Here is a 20,550-nt window from a genome sequence, read left to right on the forward strand (position 1 = left end):
TCTACTACATGGAAGAATGCTAGGCAATAAATATCAAAGGAATGATAGAATTAGAAAGCCATCATTTTGTAGCCCCAAATGTAGTAATTGATTCAGGTAAGAATCAATAGATGCTAAAACCACTGGGTGAAAGGTTATTGGGAGATAGGGTGTTAGATCTCTCTTTACAGTGGGGAGACCTGTAGTCACTGCTTTAACCAAGTGATCAAACTTATCTCCTGTCATGGGGGAACCTGGCATTATGTGCCTCTGATGTGATGGCAGTTGAAGGACACAACTGCCATCTATGTAGTATTCTTTTTTTTTTTTTTTTTTGTGAGGAAGATCAGCCCTGAGCTAACATCGGTGCTAATCCTCCTCTTTTTGCTGAGGAAGGCTGGCTCTGAGCTAACATCTATTGCCAGTCCTCCTCCTTCCCCCCCGCCCCAAAGCCCCAGTAGACAGTTGTGTGTCATAGTTGCACATCCTTCTAGTTGCTGTATGTAGGACGCGGCTTCAGCATGCCTGGAGAAGCCGTGCGTCGGTGCGCGCCCGGGATCCGAACCCAGGCCGCCAGTAGCAGAGCGCGCACACTTAACCGCTAAGCCACGGGGCCGGCCCTATGTAGTATTCTTTTTTTTTTTAAAGATTTTATTTATTTTAATTTTCCCCCCAAAGCCCCAGTGGATAGTTGTGTGTCGTAGCTGCACATCCTTCTAGTTGCTGTATGTGGGACTCGGCCTCAGGATGAACGGAGAAGTGGTGCCTCGATGCGCACCCGGGATCCGAACCCGGGCCACCAGCATCGCAGCGCGCGCACTTAACCACCAAGCCACAGGGCCGGCCCTGTAGTATTCTTGTAAAAAATAAATAAATAAATAAAATTTACTTGTCTGATCACATAGAAACAGTCAGACAAATCCAGAATGTTGGACCTGACCTAGACTGTTTTTAAATGTCAATTTCATGAAAAACAAAACTACCCCAAAAAATGGGGGTGAAAAATATGCAAGATGGAAAACTTCAGAACAATAAATGCAAGGAATGCACCTTGATTGAAAAAAGGCTATAAAAGAAAATAAGAGGCCAATTGAGTAAATTTGATTATGGATTATATATTGATGATATATAATTGTTCCTTTTCTTAGATGTGAAAACAGTACTGTTGTGTTTTGTAGGAGAATGTTCTAATTCTTAGAATATGCGTGCTGAAGTATTAGGGATAAAGTGTTGTGATATCTGTAACTTTCAAGTGATTGGGGAAAATGTGGTGTCGGGGAGAGAGCATGAGCACACACACAAATGAGGCAGGATGACCATTGGTAAACCTGAGGGGAATGTAAGTGTACTGATTGTAATGATTTTTCAGTGTTCCTGTAGATTTGAAAAGTTTCCAAATAAAAAGTTAGGGAGAAATTCTTATATTTACTTGAGAGCACAACTCAGATTTTGTCTCATATGAAGACTTCTTTTTCCCAGCCACACTAGCTAGAGGTGATTTTCTCACATGAGTTTTTATAACTTTTATGTTTATCTTATGATCCCCAAACCTGAGTGCGTGTGAGAGCTGCCTGAGAAATTAACTTTTTTTAAATTACAAATTCCCAGCCCCACTGTAAGCCTATGGAGACGACTCTCCGAGGATAGGCCCGAGAATCTGAAAACACTGGTTAGAACCACATATTGTGAATTTATTGCTTGCATTTACTTATCTTTTTCATATATCCCCACCTAACCAGCATGGGAGCTTAGGACCAACCCTTGAAAGTGTTGCTCAATCCTTTGTGTCCCTCAGTGCTGGCACACAGGCGATGTGCCTCCCACACTAGATGTTTGGTAAATGTATACTGTCTGTATATGTTGACTAATTTGTTGATAATCTGAAGAGATTACCAGAAACTTCCCTACAGTTTTGAGAGATTAAAAAAGAAACCTAGCTGATAAAGATGCTTAGTCAGTACAAAAGATCCATTAGAAAGCTGTATAATTTTTAGGTCTAAAACTACAGGTTTGGTTTACAGAAATAACATGTTTACTAGTAAATGTTTGGAATTAAGAGTTAAACAGTGGCATCATAATTGAGTTTTGTTAACTCTGCAAATTGATATATTCAGAATCCAGTATTTATTCTCTATAAAAATACAGATACCCAGTGATATAAATAGAGGTTTGTTGGTATTGGAGTTGAGATGAGGGATGATGTGATGGCTACGTATTAATGCAAGAAAGGAGAAAAAAAGTATACATTTAAAAAAAATAAGGTTTTTGAATATGATTTTTGTAAGCTTGAAGCTAGTTTAATATAAATAATAACAGCTAACATTTTTTCAATGTTTACCGTATGCCAGAGACTGTGCTTTATCTGAAGTATTTGTAATCCCTAAAACAGTTCTTCAAAATAGTTGCTATTATTTTTAATTTACAAATGAGAAAATTGAGGCTCAGAGAAATTAGCCATGTGCCCAGACTCACACAGCTAGTAAGCGGTGGAATCGAGAACCAAACCCAAGCAGTCTGGTTCCAAAGCACTTGCTGGTAAATATGGGAGGCAGGATAGTTATGATTAAATATAGCTTCCCTTGAAATTTGAGACTTTGTGAGGAAATGGTACGGTAAATGGGGAAATATTTTATAGCATCAGTTCTTTGAAAAGAAAAAGAAACAAAAGAGAAAGTGGTTAGAGAAGAGAATTGAGCTTTACTAGGGATTAATTATACAATTGTTTAGGCTCACAGGGAGAGTATAGAAGAAAGGCATGTGTATAAACGTTGACCAGCATTCAAGAAGTAGAATATCATGAAAAGTTCTTTTTCTGCACAGAAAAACGTCTTCTGGTATAGCTGCAATATTAATCTAGACAACATAATCTATCTTTAAAGTATATAACGTATTTACGTGTATTAAAATAGCTGAAGTAAACTTAAATTTTACTTTTTGAATTAAAAATTTGATTAAACGCTGTCTCAACAATAAACAGCAAAATTGCTCTAGTATTAGTAGTTTCAGTTATCCACATATTTTTGTTAGTATTTCATTGGAATGAATTATGGAAGTAATATTTTTAGGTAAAGCAAATTTTTACTTCTATATAATGAGAGTTAGAACAAATAAAGCTACATTCTGGGTAGTAAACTGGTACAGGGAGTCTCAGTCTGTGCAGCTGCCATCTCCATTAAATTTTCTGTTCTACAAAACTTATCACAGTAATTCTAAACAAATAAAACTGGTGTTACTCATTGCAGAAAAAAATACAAATGAGTAGTCTTATTTTAAAGCTCGGGAGGAAAAATTTCCCTAACACCTTAAAAATACCTACCATTTTAGATAAGTGACATAGAAAAATGATGGCAATATTGTTAAATTAAAATCATATATGACATTTGCACAGAAATAGATGAGTCAGTGAAACAAAGTGTAAAAACCAGACCAAGCATATGTTAGTATTTGATAAAGGTGACATCTCAAATCAGTGTGGAAAAATGGACTCTTCAGAATATATTGTTAAGGCAGTTAATTGGTTAACTATTTGAATTTCGTTAGATCCATACCTCGTGCTATATGACAAATAAATTGTATATGGGTTAAAGATTAAATGTAAAAAAAACAACCTGTGAAATTGGTTGAGTAAAATTTGGTACAACCATTGAAAACGATGTAAGTGTATGATTATTGACATACAACCAAGTTCATGGTATGTTGAGAATACAACATAGTATTTACAGCAGAATCTCAAATTGTAAAAATAAAAGAAATATATTTATGTATGTACGCTTAGGAAAGTGTGGAAGAGGAATTATGGGTGATTTTTGTCTTTCAAGATCTTCTTCAGTACAATGAACGCGTACTACCCAGTGCGGGATTATTGTTTCTCTTTGTTTTTTAAAATTCTACAGGAGTAAAAGAGCTAAAGAAAAGACAGCTTGGTAGGAGAAAGGGAAGATATGGTGTTTTCCTGGAGGAAAAATGGAAAGACACAGAAGGTCAGGTGCAAATGAAAAGTTAGGCAACCGAGGCAAAAAATAATTCAAAGAATTCCAAAAGCAGTACAGTGTGTCATTTCACTGAATCGAAAAGAAAAAGGTAGCTGAAATCAGTAGAATCATACAGTAGTCAGAACATAAGAAGTACATTCAGAAGTGGAAGATGAGCATGCTGAGCTTGAAGAGCCAGATAAAGGCTAACTAAGCAGGTGTATAAGAGAGATTCACACACCCAAATGTATCTCTTGCTTTTGCATGGTGCTTTATGCTTTTTGAGGGCTTTTTCATACATCCTGTTAGAGAAAGGATTATCTAACTTTGGCAGTGGCAGATATCATCCCATTTTCATGGATGAAAACACTGAAACTTAAAGGACATTTTCTTGGTGTCACAACTAGTTAATAACAAAGCCAAAGCCAGAACCTGCTTTGCTTCAGTCTAGTGGATGGTCCTGTCATCATACCTTGTTGTCATCTCACAGACGTCCAGGGAGATTTGAGCAAGTCATGGAAACATTCAGTGATTCTAGTCAAGCCTGACAAACTCGATATTAGTAAGTCACTGCTATTACCTAGTATCCACCCAGCATGGATACCCCATCCACCCAAAACTTTTAAGGCTCTCAAAGGTGAAATTTTGGAAGTGTTGATGAAAATGAATGAGTTTTTAAATGGACTCTCATATTTCACTAATCATGGATTAGCAAAGATGAGGAAGATTGAAACCCTGAATGTGAGCGAGAGTTCTAGAGTGTGGACACTCGACGATGCTGGAAGGAGTGTAAATTGGTATATTTAGAGAGGACAATCTGGCAGTACATATGAGAACTTGAAAATGATTGACCTTTTTCCATAGCCATTTTGCTTCTAGTTTATTCCAAGGATATAACAGAGTAGATGCCCGAAGATATGTGTGCAAAGGTTTCACCACAGCTTTGTTCATTTTTAAAGTATTTATATCTTCCTATATTGACTGAAGTTTTTTTCACTGAGCATATTGCTTTTATAAGCAGTAAAACACTAATAATGCTATTGTTATTTATGGAAAAATATAACCATTTTATCATAGGATTCTCGCATTGCTACCATAACTCCTACTTGATAAGAACTGCAGCAGGAGTGACCGTGGAAACTTCTAGTTTTCTCTTTCATTTCTGACAAACAATAGAAGGAATAACTTCTAATGGAGGAAAGAGAGGTGGTTTGGGAGAAGCAATGTGATGGGATGGAAAGCATACGGGAATCCAAGGACCTACGTTTGGAATCTATCTTTGCCTCTTAGCTAGCGTTTCGACTTGGGGCAAGTTGCTAATCTCTCTAAAGCATGATTGTTTTCTTCCCCGCAGTAAAGTGTGGATAATTAAAGTATCTCTTCTGGACTTGTTTCAGTATCAAATAAGATTCGGCTTGTAAAAGTTCTTTGTAGAGTCTGATTTGGGAATAATAACAATAATCAACATTTATCAAGTGCTCTCTGCTGGGCATTGTACTAAGCACTTTAAATGTATTACCTCATTTAATCCTTATATCACCCTTGTCTGGTGAATGATTACTATCCTCTCTTACAAGTGAGGAAGTTGAGACACACAGAAACCTAGGAACCTGCCCATGGCTGCAGTTATAAAAGGTAGAGCCATAATGGAAGATCATACTTGGGGAGAGATGTAACAAGAGATCTGTAAGTAGTCTTCATGTCTCAGCAGTCTGCCAGCACTCTTTGAGGAAGACAGCAAATAGGTGGGAAGGGAGGACCCAAAGGAATACAACAAGGGTCTCTTTCTTTGCTGATTTAAACAGCTAAGTTATTACAGGTTTAGGGACATAATGTAGGAAAACGAGATCCAGAAATATTAAGGATAGAGTTTATAAGGGCTTAATACTAGAGTAGTTTTACTCAATATTTTTAGAAATAATCTGGAAAAAGGAAAACCAGAGAGCCTTAAATAGTCAGAAGACAAAATTTCTTCTGAGATTGGAACATTCCAGTCGCACATGCAAAGGGAGTGAGTAGAAGCATGACAGAAAAGCTTCAGTGGAGTTGGTTTAAAAAATATATACCCAGGGTACAATTTGGAGATGGGCCTCTTAGCTCTCACTTAATAACATCCTAGAAGGGAGTCTTGTAGACATTCTAGATTGTATCTATCAGTTTACATCATCTCTCCCTCCAGCTTGGCCCCTTTTTAACCTTCTATTCCCAGAAATCCTGGGTATCACCAGAGAGCATATGTGAAGCAGAACAGAAAACCTGTTCCCCTTTAACAGAAAACACAAGCAGAGTTCTCATCACTATGCATTAAGAAAAAAGCATAATGGAACTAGACCAAAGTCAGTGACAGGCAGTTAAATTAGTTAAAGAAGTGGTGTGGTTTTCACATGAGAACAGACTGAAAAGACTGGGATTTGTCAGTCTGGAATGAAGGTTTGGCAAAGATGTAAGTACTTTCTAAATTTAACTGTGGAGTATAGATGAAGGGTAGATTGGTTTATTTACCAAATTCTATGGCATCCTATCATCTTCACCATACAGCTCTTACACAGAGAGGAGACGTGGCCCTGAAGTAAAAAAAGGATACTGTCTTTTAAAAGATCATACCCTTCTACCACTAACAGTCTGAAATCATTATGCTTTTGAGTTACATCCATGTTTGTTGATTGCCCTGTACCCCATTCCAACTAGATTTTAAAAATCTGAATAATTCAATGGCAAGATATTGAACTTAATGGAACAGTGATCCATGTAATTATCTTGTTTTCTTCGGAAATAATTGATTAGAGGAAATTGCAAGTAAGAAGAAAATACATAGACTTGTTATCTAGATGTTATTTTGGATTAATACTCCAGATGATTATGTTCTATGAAGAAACCAGTGTGTCCTTTTTTAGGTGCAAGGAATATGTGGAGATAATTCCACTGTCAAAGATGGTATGTAAATTTTCCAAGATGGGAAGATTATGATGCTAAATGGTTTTGCTATTCCAGGTCAGCAAAATCAAGACTTAACAAAATACGGGTCTTCATGGGAGGCCTGTGAAATAAATAATAAAACGTATATTTGTGTAACTCTTTAGAGTGTATTAAAATGCTTTCACAGAGTGTATGGAAGTGAAGCTTGAGCTGGCTTGCTGGATGTTAAGTGTTTTTTGCTTCACAGCTATACAGTTTGAGTTCCATTATTAATATATTTCTAACTCCTAGTTCTTTTCTGCAGCAGTCTCATCAGTTACTGTTAGGGGTGCCAGGGGTGTCATGATCCTTTGGTTCTTGTAATTGTACACTGCTCTGACTTTTAGAACTACACTGGCCAAAAATAGTTTTGTAGCAATAGAGAACTATATCATTGAAGTGCTTTGCTTATTTCTTCTTTTTTTTTTTCTCCTTAGATCTGTTCTGAGGACCAACATTCATTTGGGGGATGGTTACAGAATTGAAGCATGGTAGGCAATGTAAATATACATTCAAAGTTGAATGAAACACCCATCCTGGAAGGGGAGTAGACCCTTACTCTTATGTTTAAACTGGCTGCTTTGGTGTATGTATGTTGAAGAATTTGGTGTCAGTCAGTTTACTTTTTAGGTTTCATAGGTCAAGAGAGTTTTGTTCTATCATTCTAGGATTATAGAGGAATTAGTTCATAGGGGACTTTGGGAAATGTTGCTTTAGATAATTTCTTACAGTGTGTGCCATTAAGCATTAATGGTGAGATCATTTCTTGAAAAGAGTTCTGAAGCCAAATCTATTTGGGAAAACTCTGCAAACTACGTTCTTTCTTAGAGTTTCATAGTACACTCTGATCTTGTTCATTGAAGCACTGTTTGTAATAGTTAAGTTAGAAACAACCTAAGTATTCATAGATGGGAGAGTGGAGTCATAGAATATTATACAGCAGTTAAAAAAGGAATGAACTAGATCTTAATCTTCCAACATGGATAGATCTCAAGAAAGTTAATTTAGAAAAACATTGCAGAATGAGAATGATGCATATAGTATATAGTTTCTGTGTTTTTTAAAAACTGTATGATTTTACCATTATATACGTATAGTATAAATGCATTTTTATAAAGTCTAAAAGGATTCATACCAAGCAAGTAGTGCTAGTTACTTGGAAAAATGACTGGGATTGGAGATGATGATCAAAGCGTCCTTTTTAAGAAGGGAAATATTCATGTATTATTTGTAATGAAAATTAACTAAATACAAATAAAATACCTGTTAAGTGCTCAGCAAGTTACTTTCTTTTCCTTCATTGGAGATATCTACCCTGCTAAGTTCCAGGTATATCTTTTTGTTTGTTAATTTACTGTATACAAGTTAAACTGAGTTTTGAGCCCTGGTACTATAGACTAGGAAGAACATGTTTTCATTCTGTTCCATTATAATGAAACTATATCCCACGCATTATCAGGAATAAAGGAAGTAACTTAAACAGTCTAGTCTGTGCAACTTTGCAAGAGATAGGCTTATTCAAGCTTATTGTGTTTTGGTCCAAGAGGTCTTTTGGAGAGCAACAAAGAGAAATTTGAACTTGAGCAGCTAGTGAAGAGTTGAGAAGCAGCAGCTATAGGTTGAGTGAAACATTATAGTTCAAAACCAATTGAACTTAAAGAAGCAGACCCCCTTTTGCTCTTTCCAATGTTGATGATAATGCTTTTTCCAGTTCCATGGGTCTTCTTTTTTATCCTGTTCTGTAGACCTCATTTTTGACATCTTCTGAATCAAACTTAAGGGCAGTGGTGGATCTATCTGACTTTACCAATCATCAGGGATCAGTTTTAAGTGGGTACATTTTTTTGTTTTTTCCTTAAGAAAGGGTAATCCTGAAAATGCTGTAGCCAAATATTAAGTTTTCTATCAGAACATTCACTTTATTCCCTCAGTTTGCCTGATGTTGTAAGAGCCATTGTCTGAAAATAAAAGATTTCCTTAACTGAAAGTGTCTCTTTAAAATGACTTGTTTTCAGGCAGATGTATTGACTCATCTTTTCAAAGTTATTTCATATATTTCATATTTCATCCAAGTTAAAACAGGGACTAACTGATCAATCAACTTTATGCTCAGGATTCACAGTTTAATTCACATTGCAAATTATGAAGGGATTCACAATTTAATTCACATTGCAAATGTTTATTGACTACCTCTGCATGCTTGTATGTCAGGAAATTCAGAGAGTTTTGTTTTGTTTTGTTTTGTTTTGTTTTTTTGAGGAAGATTGGCCATGAGCTAACATCTCTTTTGTGTAGGGGACTCCGCCACAGCATGGCTTGATAAGTAGTGCGTAGGTCTGCGCCTGGGATCCGAACTCGACAACCCCGGGCTGCCAAAGCACAGCGTGTGAACTTAACCACTACGCTACCAGGCCAGCCTGGAAATTCAGAGTATTAAAACATGTTACTGCTCTTAGTGACCTAATTTCTTTCTAAAACAGTGTTAGCATGCAATTCATATGCATAAAAATTGCTGGTGATGTAAGATGATTCTTCCACGAGAACACGAAGTGGAAATCAGTACAGGATAAACTGTGAAAGTGCTAAGTAGAGTGATCTTCAGGAATGTTTTCAGTAGTTGGGCAGCCCCCAAGGATGGAAGGGCTACAGGGCACGATTACCTGGAAGAAAGGTGTGAAGTCCCCCACACAGCCCCTCCATTCTGCCTTGCCAAATGCCTTGCACAAGGCAGTCACTCAGTAGGTGTTGTTCACAGTAGGTGTTGTTCATCATGATTGTGCACTGCTTGGGGGAAAGTCAGCCTTATAGCCAGTGACATCTTGGTGTGATTTTGAGGTGGGAGTTGGTGGTTGAGCATAAGGTATGTAAAGTGAAAGAGAGAACTTATAAAGGAGAACTTGAGCACTTACATAAATCAAATTTTGCTTTTTTTAGTGTAGGTTACTTTTAGTTTCAACTCTCATACTAGCATTATGCTTGCAGTTGTATTTCGTTTCCTAGTGCTTAATTGTTGCAGGGGTGTATCTGTCTCAATTTTTAAAAATATATGTGCAGGTTTTCTTTAATTGACCAATTAGACTTCCCTTCCCTCCTTTGTGTCTCTGTGGTATAAACAATACCACCAAATTATTGTACCACCATTTACTATGTAGAATTGATCGTGAATGTGGCCACAGTCAGTGAATTTGATGTCTGTTTATGGATAAAGCTTAAAATTATTCCCTAGTAACAAGTTTATCAACATGCTTGGTGATTTGGTAAAGACACTTTAATTAAGCCCAGTTCTCAATAAAAAAAAAAAACATAGAAATGTTTAAGATGTCATTTCTTCTCAGAACAAGAATGAGAGCTGCCATTTCTCTAGTTTGGCTTTCATGCCATGAAAGTCCTTGGAAACTGTTCTTAGACAGTTCTAAATCATGAGCATTCCTGTCCTCCAGGACTTCTTTCTGATGAAGCAGACAGTTCAGGATACAGAGTCCAAGGATGAACGTTCACCGTGGCAGTGAGAGCGACAGGTTATTGCGGCAGGAGGCCAGCTGCCTGACGGATGAAGCCTCAGCTGCAGCCCAAGAAAAAGAAACAAATAGCCTGGGTTCTTCTGGTCTTCAAACTCTTGCTTATCCTCTAGGTCCCAGGAATGATGGTACTGTGATTAGATGTTGACTTAATTTGGAGGGCTTTCTGACACTGAGCATCCACTCCACCCAGAAGGCATATAAATGTTCTTAATCTAAATAAAATATCTAGTTAATTGGCTTAGCTTACATATCACAATTATATAAAGCTGAGCGTCACAGAAAATCTCCACTTATTTAATCAGTCTAGCACATTTAACTTGGTGATAACAGTGTAAGAAAAATAATCATGGGTTTGGAGTCAGAAGACAGATTCAAAATCTAGCTCTGCTACTTATCAGCTGTAACCTTGGATGAGATCAGGGTTTCTTAATCTAGAAAACAGGGATAATAATATTCTTACCTCACAAGGCTGGAAGATTATTGAGTTAATGGACGTGAAGGCTCTTCATAAACTGTTAGGTTCTTTTTAACTTTTAATGAAAATAGTAGCAACAATAACAATAGCAGTTACCATTTATTGAGCATTCACTGTGCTAGGAACTTTACCTACATTTTTTAGATCAAGGGTGGCAAGCTACAGTCAAATCTGGACTGCCTGTTTTTGTAAATAAAATTTTGAAATACAGCCATGTGCCCATTTGTTTACATATTGGCTATGGCTGCTTTCCTGCCACAAAGGCAGAGACTATGACCCACAAAGCCAAAAATATTTATTTTCTGGCCCTTTACAGAAAGTTTGCCGATCCCTTCTTAGGTTAATCCTCCTTTGACAGATGAGAAAAATGAGGCTTCAAAACCTTGGGTAACTTGCTCAGGTTCACACTGCTAGGAAGTAGAGGACTGGGATTTGAACCTGTGTCTTTCTGAACCAGGCTCTGCTGTTATTTTGTGTATGTCAGCTGACAGAAAAGCAGAGTGTGACTGCCCCCCTAGAGTGCACCATGAGGGAGAATTCATGCAGTGAGTCTCTTCCTGCTCACCCACTTAAGCAGGGTGGAACCTGAGGCATCCTTCAGGAATCAACCCAATTTAATTGCCTCATTGCTGGGGGAAAAAAATCAAGCTTTCTAAAGAACTGAAGTAGTAATTTAGGTACCTACTTTCTTTTTTTTTCTTTTTTTTTTGGTGAGGAAGATTGTCCCTGAGCTAATATCTGTGCCAGTCTTCTTCTATTTTGTGTGTGGGAGGCCGCCACAGCATGGCTCGATGAGCCACTGGTGTGTAGGTCTGTGCCTGGGATCTGAACCTGTGAACCCCAGGCTGTGGAAGCGTAGCATGCGAACTTAACCACTACGCCACCAGGCCAGCCCCCCTACTTGCATTTTTAAGAATAGCATTTCCGAGTGTGAAAGCCTGCCTCAGCGATTACAGTGTGTTTTTGTTACAATTTTGCCCATGGATTGTGTGGAAACTTAGTTCTTGGCATGCAAACACAGGGCCACATTAAAAATTTATCAGAAGCTATAGGATATGAGCCCTAAATAGGTTTTTGGTCTCAATCTTGGTTTCCTTTTTTCTAGAAGCAAACGGGAAAAAATTGAGTGCACTCTAGCTAACAACTTATTTGGTTATCTAAGTGCCAAAAATCAGACTAATTTCCCAGAGGTCATGGGCAGTAATCATGTTCATGAATTATTGTGTACAGATTTGAAGTATATGAGGGGTGGGAATGAGACATTTATTTTCAGCCTTGGGAGGTAAGAAGGATATTACATTTTATTGTAAAGTGTGGACATTACTGCCTTCATTCCCCCTCCCCAACACATGTACAATGGGAAAAAGCTCCGGGGCATCCAATGAGTCGCTCGTTTGTATTTTTTCTTCACTTGCCCTAGGCAAGAGTTTTTGTCTGTGAACACCTAAAAGTTTGGTCTTTTTGTTTGTTTTTCCCCCAAGACTTTTTGCTGTCACGTTATTTTGGTTTGTTTGTTTGATCTTTTAGACCTTTCATTTGACTATGCCTCTCAGCCAGCAAACCTTCAGTTCCCGCACATAATGCCACTTCCTGAAGACATCAAAGGCTCTTGCTGCCAAAGTGGGAATAAACGGAACCATGAACCCTTTATTGCTCCAGAACGATTTGGAAACAGCACTGTGGGCTTTGGCAGTAATATTCATTCCCAGGCACCAGAGAAAGTGACACTTCTTGTAGATGGCACACGTTTTGTTGTGAATCCACAAATTTTCACTGCTCATCCAGACACCATGTTGGGAAGGTAATTGATGATAATTTCCTTCCAAGTTCACTCTGTTCTCTGTGAATAGAAATACCTGCTGTTTATCTTGCATTAGATATCAGAATAAAAAACATTGCACTGCTTATTTCTCTACCTTCATACTTTTGTGAGACCTAGAGGGCAAGCTGGTAAAAGCCTTATATGTGTTAGTGACTTTTTGGGGGGGAATATTTATTTTATTTACAAAACCAGTATACTGAAATGAGCCCCCACAAAAGGGAGTGCAGTCATTTGGAACTATGGAAAATAGTCTGCTGAATCTCATTCCCTATTCCTCTGTAAACTCACTCTAAAACAGAAGTCAGATACTTAATTTCTTTTATCCACAATTTGTATAACCTCACAAAAGGAATGTTTTCTGAGTTCCACAGGTCAAAGACACTGGGATAAGGTGAGCTCTAAGTTGTGTTCTTTTTTTTTTTTTGTCTTTTGTCTTTTAATAAACAGAATTAGACAAATGTTCCACATGACACAAGAACAAAGCCATTTTACTGAAAAGCGTTTTGCCTGCCATCTTTGCCAGTTATGCTTGGCAATAGGTGTTATGCTGTCATTTTCTAATGCCTCCATCACAACTCAAGTTTTCTGAAACTGAATCTTTACATCTGGCTGTTTTGTTTCACGATTGCTCTCTGTTCTTCGTATTCCATTCTCTGTGCTGCTTCATTCTGACTATGGTCTTATCCTCCTCTCACCATCCCCTGCCCGCAGCTTCTTAGGATAGAGTTTAGGAAATGGAAGGCGCCTGCCAAGGAGGAGCACTCTCCGGGAAGTACTCTTGGAGCCTGGGCTGGGAGTTAGGAGACAACCGTAGACCTCAACATGAGGAGGAGCAACTGGGATAAGAGTAAAATAATAATAATTTGGCTTTTGAGGGTTTTTATCTTCTTAGAAGTAGATCTTATTTTATTTGAAGATCTGGCCTCACTCAGGACTTTGAACTAATTTGAACTGAAGTAGAAATCAGAATGGGCCACACTAATTTGCTGAATTTTAAGCTATTATGGAATCCAGCTATTCAAATATGTGTATATTTGAACATATACATACATATTCATGATGAACCATTTTTTACCAGACCCAAACCTATGTATTTCTCAAACATCTGAATTAAGATTAAACTAGAACATTAAAACATTTTCCAAATTGGCCCTATATTTTATCAGACTTGACTTCCTGTCCTCAGTCTTGGTATTACCACCACTATTGCCCCTTCCCACAAAAAAGTGTTCCTCGGGGCAGGCTGGCTGTTTGAGATAGGTTGCCTCTGGTAGTGATCAAGAGAAGAAAGGTAAGGATTTTCTGGGTAATCGATTCTTGAGTGACACACTGGTTCTTTGAATCTAGGAATGGATTGTCTCATGAAAAAGAGACTCTCATTCTTTATCTAGGTGGCTCATCTGCTGAGTCAGGCAAGGTTATGAATTCTGAGAGTTACTTGGGTTTGTTCTGTCCTGTGGCTACTACATACGGTATTCATAAGCCTAGCCAGTGAGCTCACAAATGTAGGCCACTAGTCACAAGGGGGACAAGCTGAGAGACTGAGAATGGATTAATGCAAATCCATGCCACTACTAGATAACTCTGAGCTTAGGTCCTGCTGATGATAGATGGGGGGGATTATATTTATGGCATGTTGTTCACTGTTTTGATTCATAGCTGTCTCAGCTAGGCTTCAACCAGAACGTTCTAGAAAAATGTCAGCATTCTTTGAAGACTACTTTTATCAGGATGGATTTCTTATATGTGGTGTAGTGAGTTGGAAAGCACGTGCTATGGAGTCTTTTTCAGACCTCTGAAAAGCAGCCAATTCAGGGTGGAAGATAAGTTTTGAACAGTTGAACAGCAGGGCTTCCTGGTAGCTTCAGAAAGGAAATGGCAGTGAGTCCTCACTGGAAATTCCAGTCAGGCTGGCTAAAGATACCGACTCCCTGCCCCGTCCCTCGTGCTGGCTTCCCATTCCACGACTCATACACAGAAGTGCAGCGGGAGTAGTAGAAGTCAAGGGGCCAGTTTTATTGAAGAGGATCTGAAAGAAGGGAAGAATGAGTAAGAAAAGCCAGACCTCTTCCCTGTGCCCTCCTGACCTCTGAGTTTTCGCACAGAGCAGGCCTGCCTCTCTGAAATATGTCAAGCTGCTGATAAGCCTAATTCCTACCCTCCTTTTCTACTTGACTTGAAATTCCCATCACCAGAATTGCTCTTTGGATTGAAGAAGAGCATTTTTTCCAGAACTGCACCCTTAAAATGTAGCAGGAAAGGGAAAGTATTAACATATCTGCACCTACTGATACAGATTCATCTATCAGATTAGATGTTGAAAAGCAGAACTCAGAAGCGTTGAGGACTGGTGTACTGGAGAGGTAATTGTTGGAAGAGGAGGGAAAGGAATGAAAGGTCAGGAGCATGGCCACGCTCTTCCTGAGCTGCCAGGCTGTCGGCAGGTTCCTGGGCAGTGGGGAGGGTGTGAGAGGCAACTCGCACACACTCCAGAGGTTTTCCAGGGCAGCTCTGCAGATGCTGTTTTACTTCATTCGCTGGCTCAGCAGCTCACTACAGGTGAACCTTGAGGACTTGCTGCTTCATTCCTCCTTGCACTCAAATGCTGAAAGCAGTCGCTGCCATGTTTCCTGTCTGAAGGGAGTTTCCTAAGGCTTGAGTATGTTTATAGGGGTTGGGTCCCAGTGCCATGTTTTTAACTTATGCTGCGAGGGTGTGGGATGGAGTCTTCCAGAATGAGGTGAAGAAGGGAGAAGCCTCATCTGTGAAGAATCTCGCTGGAGAGGGTAACGTTGTCGCCTGGGTGTCTTTCAGGATGTTTGGACCAGGAAGAGAGTACAACTTCACACGGCCCAATGAGAAGGGCGAGTATGAGATTGCTGAAGGAATCAGTGCAACTGTATTTCGAACAGTGCTGGTGTGTAGTCGCCTTTGCGTTACCCCCTCTTCCCCTGGGGGCATATAGAGTCAGAAGCCTCTGGAGTTCCATCAAACTGTGTTACTGACTTCAGGGTCTCCAGTTTCCAGTGATTGCCTTTCCCTCTTTATTTTCTATTCCTGTAACTTTTAAGTCCTTCTTGCTTATGTGAGCTCAGTCAGGTATCAAGATGTCGTGATTATTAAACATGTCAGGATACCTGGGGCCACTTTGCCATCTAATGAATCAACCAACTTGGTGATAGTTCTAGTAACTCATCACTTGAACAGAACCAGGAATGAATAGGGGGTTGAAGAGGTAACTTTTTATCTTGTTCTCTGCCTACATTTCTTCTTCCTAATCTATTTACAGGATTATTACAAAACTGGTATTATCAACTGTCCTGATGGCATCTCTATCCCAGACCTTAGGGATACGTGCGATTATCTCTGCATTAACTTTGACTTCAACACTATCCGATGTCAGGATCTGAGTAAGTACAGGAGTAGCTGAATTTTGAGTTTCCTTGGAACTGACTGATATTTTTATTACTAAACAGAGTTTCAACTGTGGATTGAAAATCATCTGCAGAGGCAGAGATGTGACACTAACCCATCCCCTCTCTTGCTGCAGAGCACTGTGAGGAAGTGGAGTAAACAAAAGAGAACATGTAGTGTGTTCTAAATCTAGCTTGACCCATGAGTCACCGAGCTAATTGCTTTCCCTCTTGGGACCTTGGCATCTCAACTATTCTCAGATATGAGGGAAGGCTACTAGTAAAGTCAAACAGCACAAATTGGCTGGGTTCTTATTTTTTTTTTTTAAGCTTTGTTTTTTTTGTTTGTTTTTTTTGTGTGTGAGGAAGTCCAGCGTTGAGCTAACATCTATTGCTAATCCTCCTCCTTTTTTGTCCCTTTTTCTCCTCAGAGCCCCAGTAGATAGTTGTATGTCATAGCTGTACATCCTTCTAGTTGCTGTATGTGGGATGCGGCCTCAGCACGGCCGGACAAGTGGTGCGTCGGTGCGTGCCCGGGATCCGAACCCAGGCCTCCAGTAGCGGAGCGCGCGCACTTAACCGCTAAGCCACGGGGCTGGCCTGGGCTGGGTTCTTCTTACAGTTAATTTTATCATTATTATTAACTTAGTGTTTGCCAAGTGCTTTATAGATGTGAACTTGCTTAAATCTTACAACAGTTAACTCTGAAAGATGGTGAAAACCTCATTTAACAAATGAGAAGACTGAGAAATTAGTTTGTTAAAAGCTCTAAGCATTAAAGCTGGGATTAGAACTGATTGTCTGACTACAAACTCCATGCTCTTATCATTACTTAAGCTTCCTGAAATTATTTTAAAAATTATTTTTTGGGGCCGGCCCGGTGGTGCAAGCGGTTAAGTGCGCGCACTCCGCTGCAGCGGCCCGGGGTTCACCGGTTCGGATCCCGGGCACTCACCGACGCACTGCTTGGCAAGCCATGCTGTGGCGGCGTCCCATATAAAGTGGAGGAAGATGGGCACAGATGTTAGCCCAGGGCCAGTCTTCCTCAGCAAAAAAAGAGGAGGGTTGGCAGATGTTAGCACAGGACTGATCTCCTCACAAAATAAATAAATAAATAAAAATTATTTTTTGAATTTCCTGATACATTTCTCTGCACATTCCATGAAGTTCTCTGGACTTGTGGTTTCTCTACCGGGTCTAGTACACACTTACAGCAGGTCTTTCAGTGTTGCCAAACTTGAGGTTATTCCTCTTCTTTGGTACTCTAACACTATGACATTGGGGTCCAGAGTATCTTCAGAAGAGGTATATAAAGAGTCATCCCCAAATGATGGTCTGTCTCTTTCTAGAATCAATGTTCATGGTCTGACACTGTGTGTCCAACAAAACCTCAATTTATCAGAATGCTCAAGGATTATTAAACATGAGGAAATTGAAGAGTGGTAGAATGTGAAACAGATCTAACAAAATCAGCTTAATTGTCACCTTGGAGCTGGAAACAATCTCTGCCTTTAAATGGGCTACTTCCTGGACCTTATCAATGATAACAGCTGTTATCTCATAGTCTTTTTCGCTCCAGTAATACACGCATTGGGCAGAGAGGATGTTCACCTGCACTGTCTCTCCCCAGGTGCTTTGCTGCATGAACTGTCCAACGATGGTGCTCACAAGCAGTTTGATCACTACCTCGAAGAGCTGATCCTGCCCATCATGGTGGACTGTGCCAAGAAAGGCGAGCGGGAGTGCCACATCGTTGTGCTGACCGATGAGGATTCTGTGGACTGGGATGAAGACCACCCCCCACCCATGGGGGAGGAATATTCCCAAAGTAGGAGCCCCCTCATGGTATAGATGTTTTCAGCAAAAACTTGCTGCCCAGAGTACCAGCTAGATCCTAGAACCAACATGAATATCCCTGTTGAGCTGGTGGTGAGCACACTCACCTGGATGATCAATTCAGTCTAGTGATGCAGGTCTAACTTCTCCGCTGGGGCACATAGTTAGACCTCCCACTGCTACTCCTGGTGTCTGGGACTCTGGCAGTACTGAGGCAGCACGTTAAATGGTGCTATCATTCTGCCCTCCATTTGTTTCATTTTTAAGTCCTTTTGCATTGGTAATAATTAAAAATTCAAAAAGTACAAAAGGATATACATTGAAAAGTCTTGTTCCCACCCCTGACTCATCTACCTAGTTTTCCTCCTCAGTTTCTTTTATATCCTTCCAGATGTATTCAATGCACATACATAAGCAATTACATACATGTTTTTTCCAAGTGATACCATATTATACAGACTGTTCTATACTATGTCTTACAGAAAAAGCTTCCACGATCATTTTTATGGCTGTGTAGTATTCCATTGCATGAGAGTGCCATAATTCATTTAACCAGCCCTGTTGATGGACATTTAAGCTATAAATTATAAATGATGCTGTTGTGAATATCCTTTTAAACATAGTATTTTCGGGCCGGCCCCGTGGCTTAGCGGTTAAGTGCGCGCGCTCTGATGCTAGCGGCCTGGGTTCGGATCCCGGGAGCGCCCCGAGGCACCACTTCTCTGTCCAACGCGAGGCCGAGTCCCACGTACAGCAACTAGAAGGATGTGAACCTATGACGTACAACTATCTACTGGGGCTTTGGGGGGAAAAACTGAGTAAATAAAATCTTTAAACATAGTATTTTCACATATGTATATATCTATAGAATAATATTGCTAGAAATGGAATTTCTGTGCCAAAAGCTTTGTGCTTTTGTAATTTTGATGTTGCCAAATTATCCTCCGTAAAGGTTGAGCAGACTTACACTCACAAAACGATGTATGACAGGTTTGTCTCCCATACCCTCAGCAAAACAGTGTTTTACTAAATAAACTTTTATCTTTGCCACTCTGATATGTAAAAAACAGCATCTCATTTGAGTTTTAATTTGCATTTCTCATTTCATGAATGAAACTGAACCTTTTTAATTTTTAAGAGCCATTTTAATTTCCTTTTCTGTTAACTGTATTCATGCCCTTTGCTTATTACAAAATTGGATTGTTAGTCTTTTACTTAGTGATTTGTGAAAGCTATTTGTTACCACTCTATTTATTAAGTAAGTTAACCCTTTGTGATATGAGTTGCAAATATTTTTCCCAGTTGATTGTCTTTTGTGCTTTGTTAATGGTGGTTTTGGCTAAGCAGAGATGTTGTATTTTTATGTAGTCGAGTGTATCAGTTTTTCTTTTATGGCTCCTAGGTTTTATGTCATACCCAGAAAGGCCTTTTCCACCCTGAGACTATAAACATTTCTTGTATGGTTTCTTTATCATGGTTGATTTATTATTTAACATTTAATCTGTGATCCGTCTGGATTCTTTTTGGCATCAGGGCTCAGATATACCTTTCATTAGTCTGATTCTGGTAGGTCATCTCCTTCATCTTATGGAGGTCTTTGCTCCATGACTAATACCAGATTCTTTTTTTTCTAGTTCTTTATAGCTCTAAGCTCTACAGATTCTTCAAGTATATTGAGAATCGGGATGTCGCTAAAACAGTGTTAAAGGAGCGGGGCCTGAAAAACATTCGCATTGGAATTGAAGGTAAAAAATATCCCAGTCCATATTCAGCTTGCATGGCTCATGGAGTAGGGTGGATCTGTGACCACAGTTTATGTCCTTAAAACTCAGCTTCCAGGGGACCTAGAGAATAGGCACACGTGGAAACTACATTCGTACCCAAGTTTGAAGGATTCCGTTGTTCTGTTTGTTTGACCTTACATTTCCTTTTCATTTTACTTCCAGTTGAAAATGCTTTAAAGCAGCTGTAGGAATAAGTTGCAGTTTGTTGCCTCAGGATAAAGAACAGTGAGGGCTAAGGACACTGGTGGGTAACTGTGCAAGGCTCACGGGCTCACCAAGTAGGAGAGCCATTCCACCAACAGTCTGGGTGAGGATCTTCCTGGGATCTGGAAGGGTCCTTCTGAAAACCATAGCTTGGAGACTCAAAATTTAAGTTTATTCCACTATATACCTTTGAGGACCATCTGGATGTATGGCCAGAACTTTAAATGATCTTGAGCAATGGCTCCCAAACTGTGGTTTCCATGGAAGGGTCTTGGAGACTGATTCTTGGAGAGTGCCAAAGCCATCCTGGTCTCCCCTCCGTGCGTCTTTGACTCTTGTGTTTTGCTACTCTTGCTGTCTCAGTCCTGCCCATGGAACCCATCTGACTTCAGTTGGAATTTAAAGTTGGAAGAGATTTTTGAGATCGTCTATTAAACCTCTCTCTACTTTGTCCCTCCCTTGTCTCTTTGGAAACCCCAGGGACAGGGTGATAGGGATCACTCCATTTCCCAGAGCAGCCCATCCAACTTTTCTACCTTGAGAACATTCTTCCATGAATCTAATAGATAACCACCTCCCTCTTCTGTGTT

General features: G+C 39.5%; 1 protein-coding gene across 5 annotated transcripts in view; it reads left to right on the plus strand.

Moving 5' to 3' along the window:
* KCTD20 (potassium channel tetramerization domain containing 20) overlaps positions 1–20,550 on the plus strand; it is a 36,551-nt gene that overhangs the window by 11,368 nt on the left and 4,633 nt on the right. The window contains exons 2-8 of one of the 5 annotated variants that reach the window (XM_014782762.2): positions 7,343–7,396; positions 10,346–10,551; positions 12,429–12,702; positions 15,538–15,640; positions 16,013–16,133; positions 17,767–17,964; positions 19,607–19,717. In XM_014782762.2, the coding sequence (XP_014638248.1) occupies positions 10,392–10,551; positions 12,429–12,702; positions 15,538–15,640; positions 16,013–16,133; positions 17,767–17,964; positions 19,607–19,717 (967 nt within the window). In that variant the 5' untranslated portion in view covers positions 7,343–7,396; positions 10,346–10,391. The remainder of the gene's footprint in view (positions 1–7,342; positions 7,397–10,345; positions 10,552–12,428; positions 12,703–15,537; positions 15,641–16,012; positions 16,134–17,766; positions 17,965–19,606; positions 19,718–20,550) is intronic. The other 4 variants (XM_087438520.1, XM_087438518.1, XM_087438519.1 and 1 more) reach the window with 4 other exon arrangements.

The sequence above is a fragment of the Ceratotherium simum genome, chromosome 13, assembly GCF_057802395.1.
Source record: "Ceratotherium simum simum isolate JZ-2026a chromosome 13, ASM5780239v1, whole genome shotgun sequence".
Lineage (NCBI taxonomy): Eukaryota > Metazoa > Chordata > Mammalia > Perissodactyla > Rhinocerotidae > Ceratotherium > Ceratotherium simum.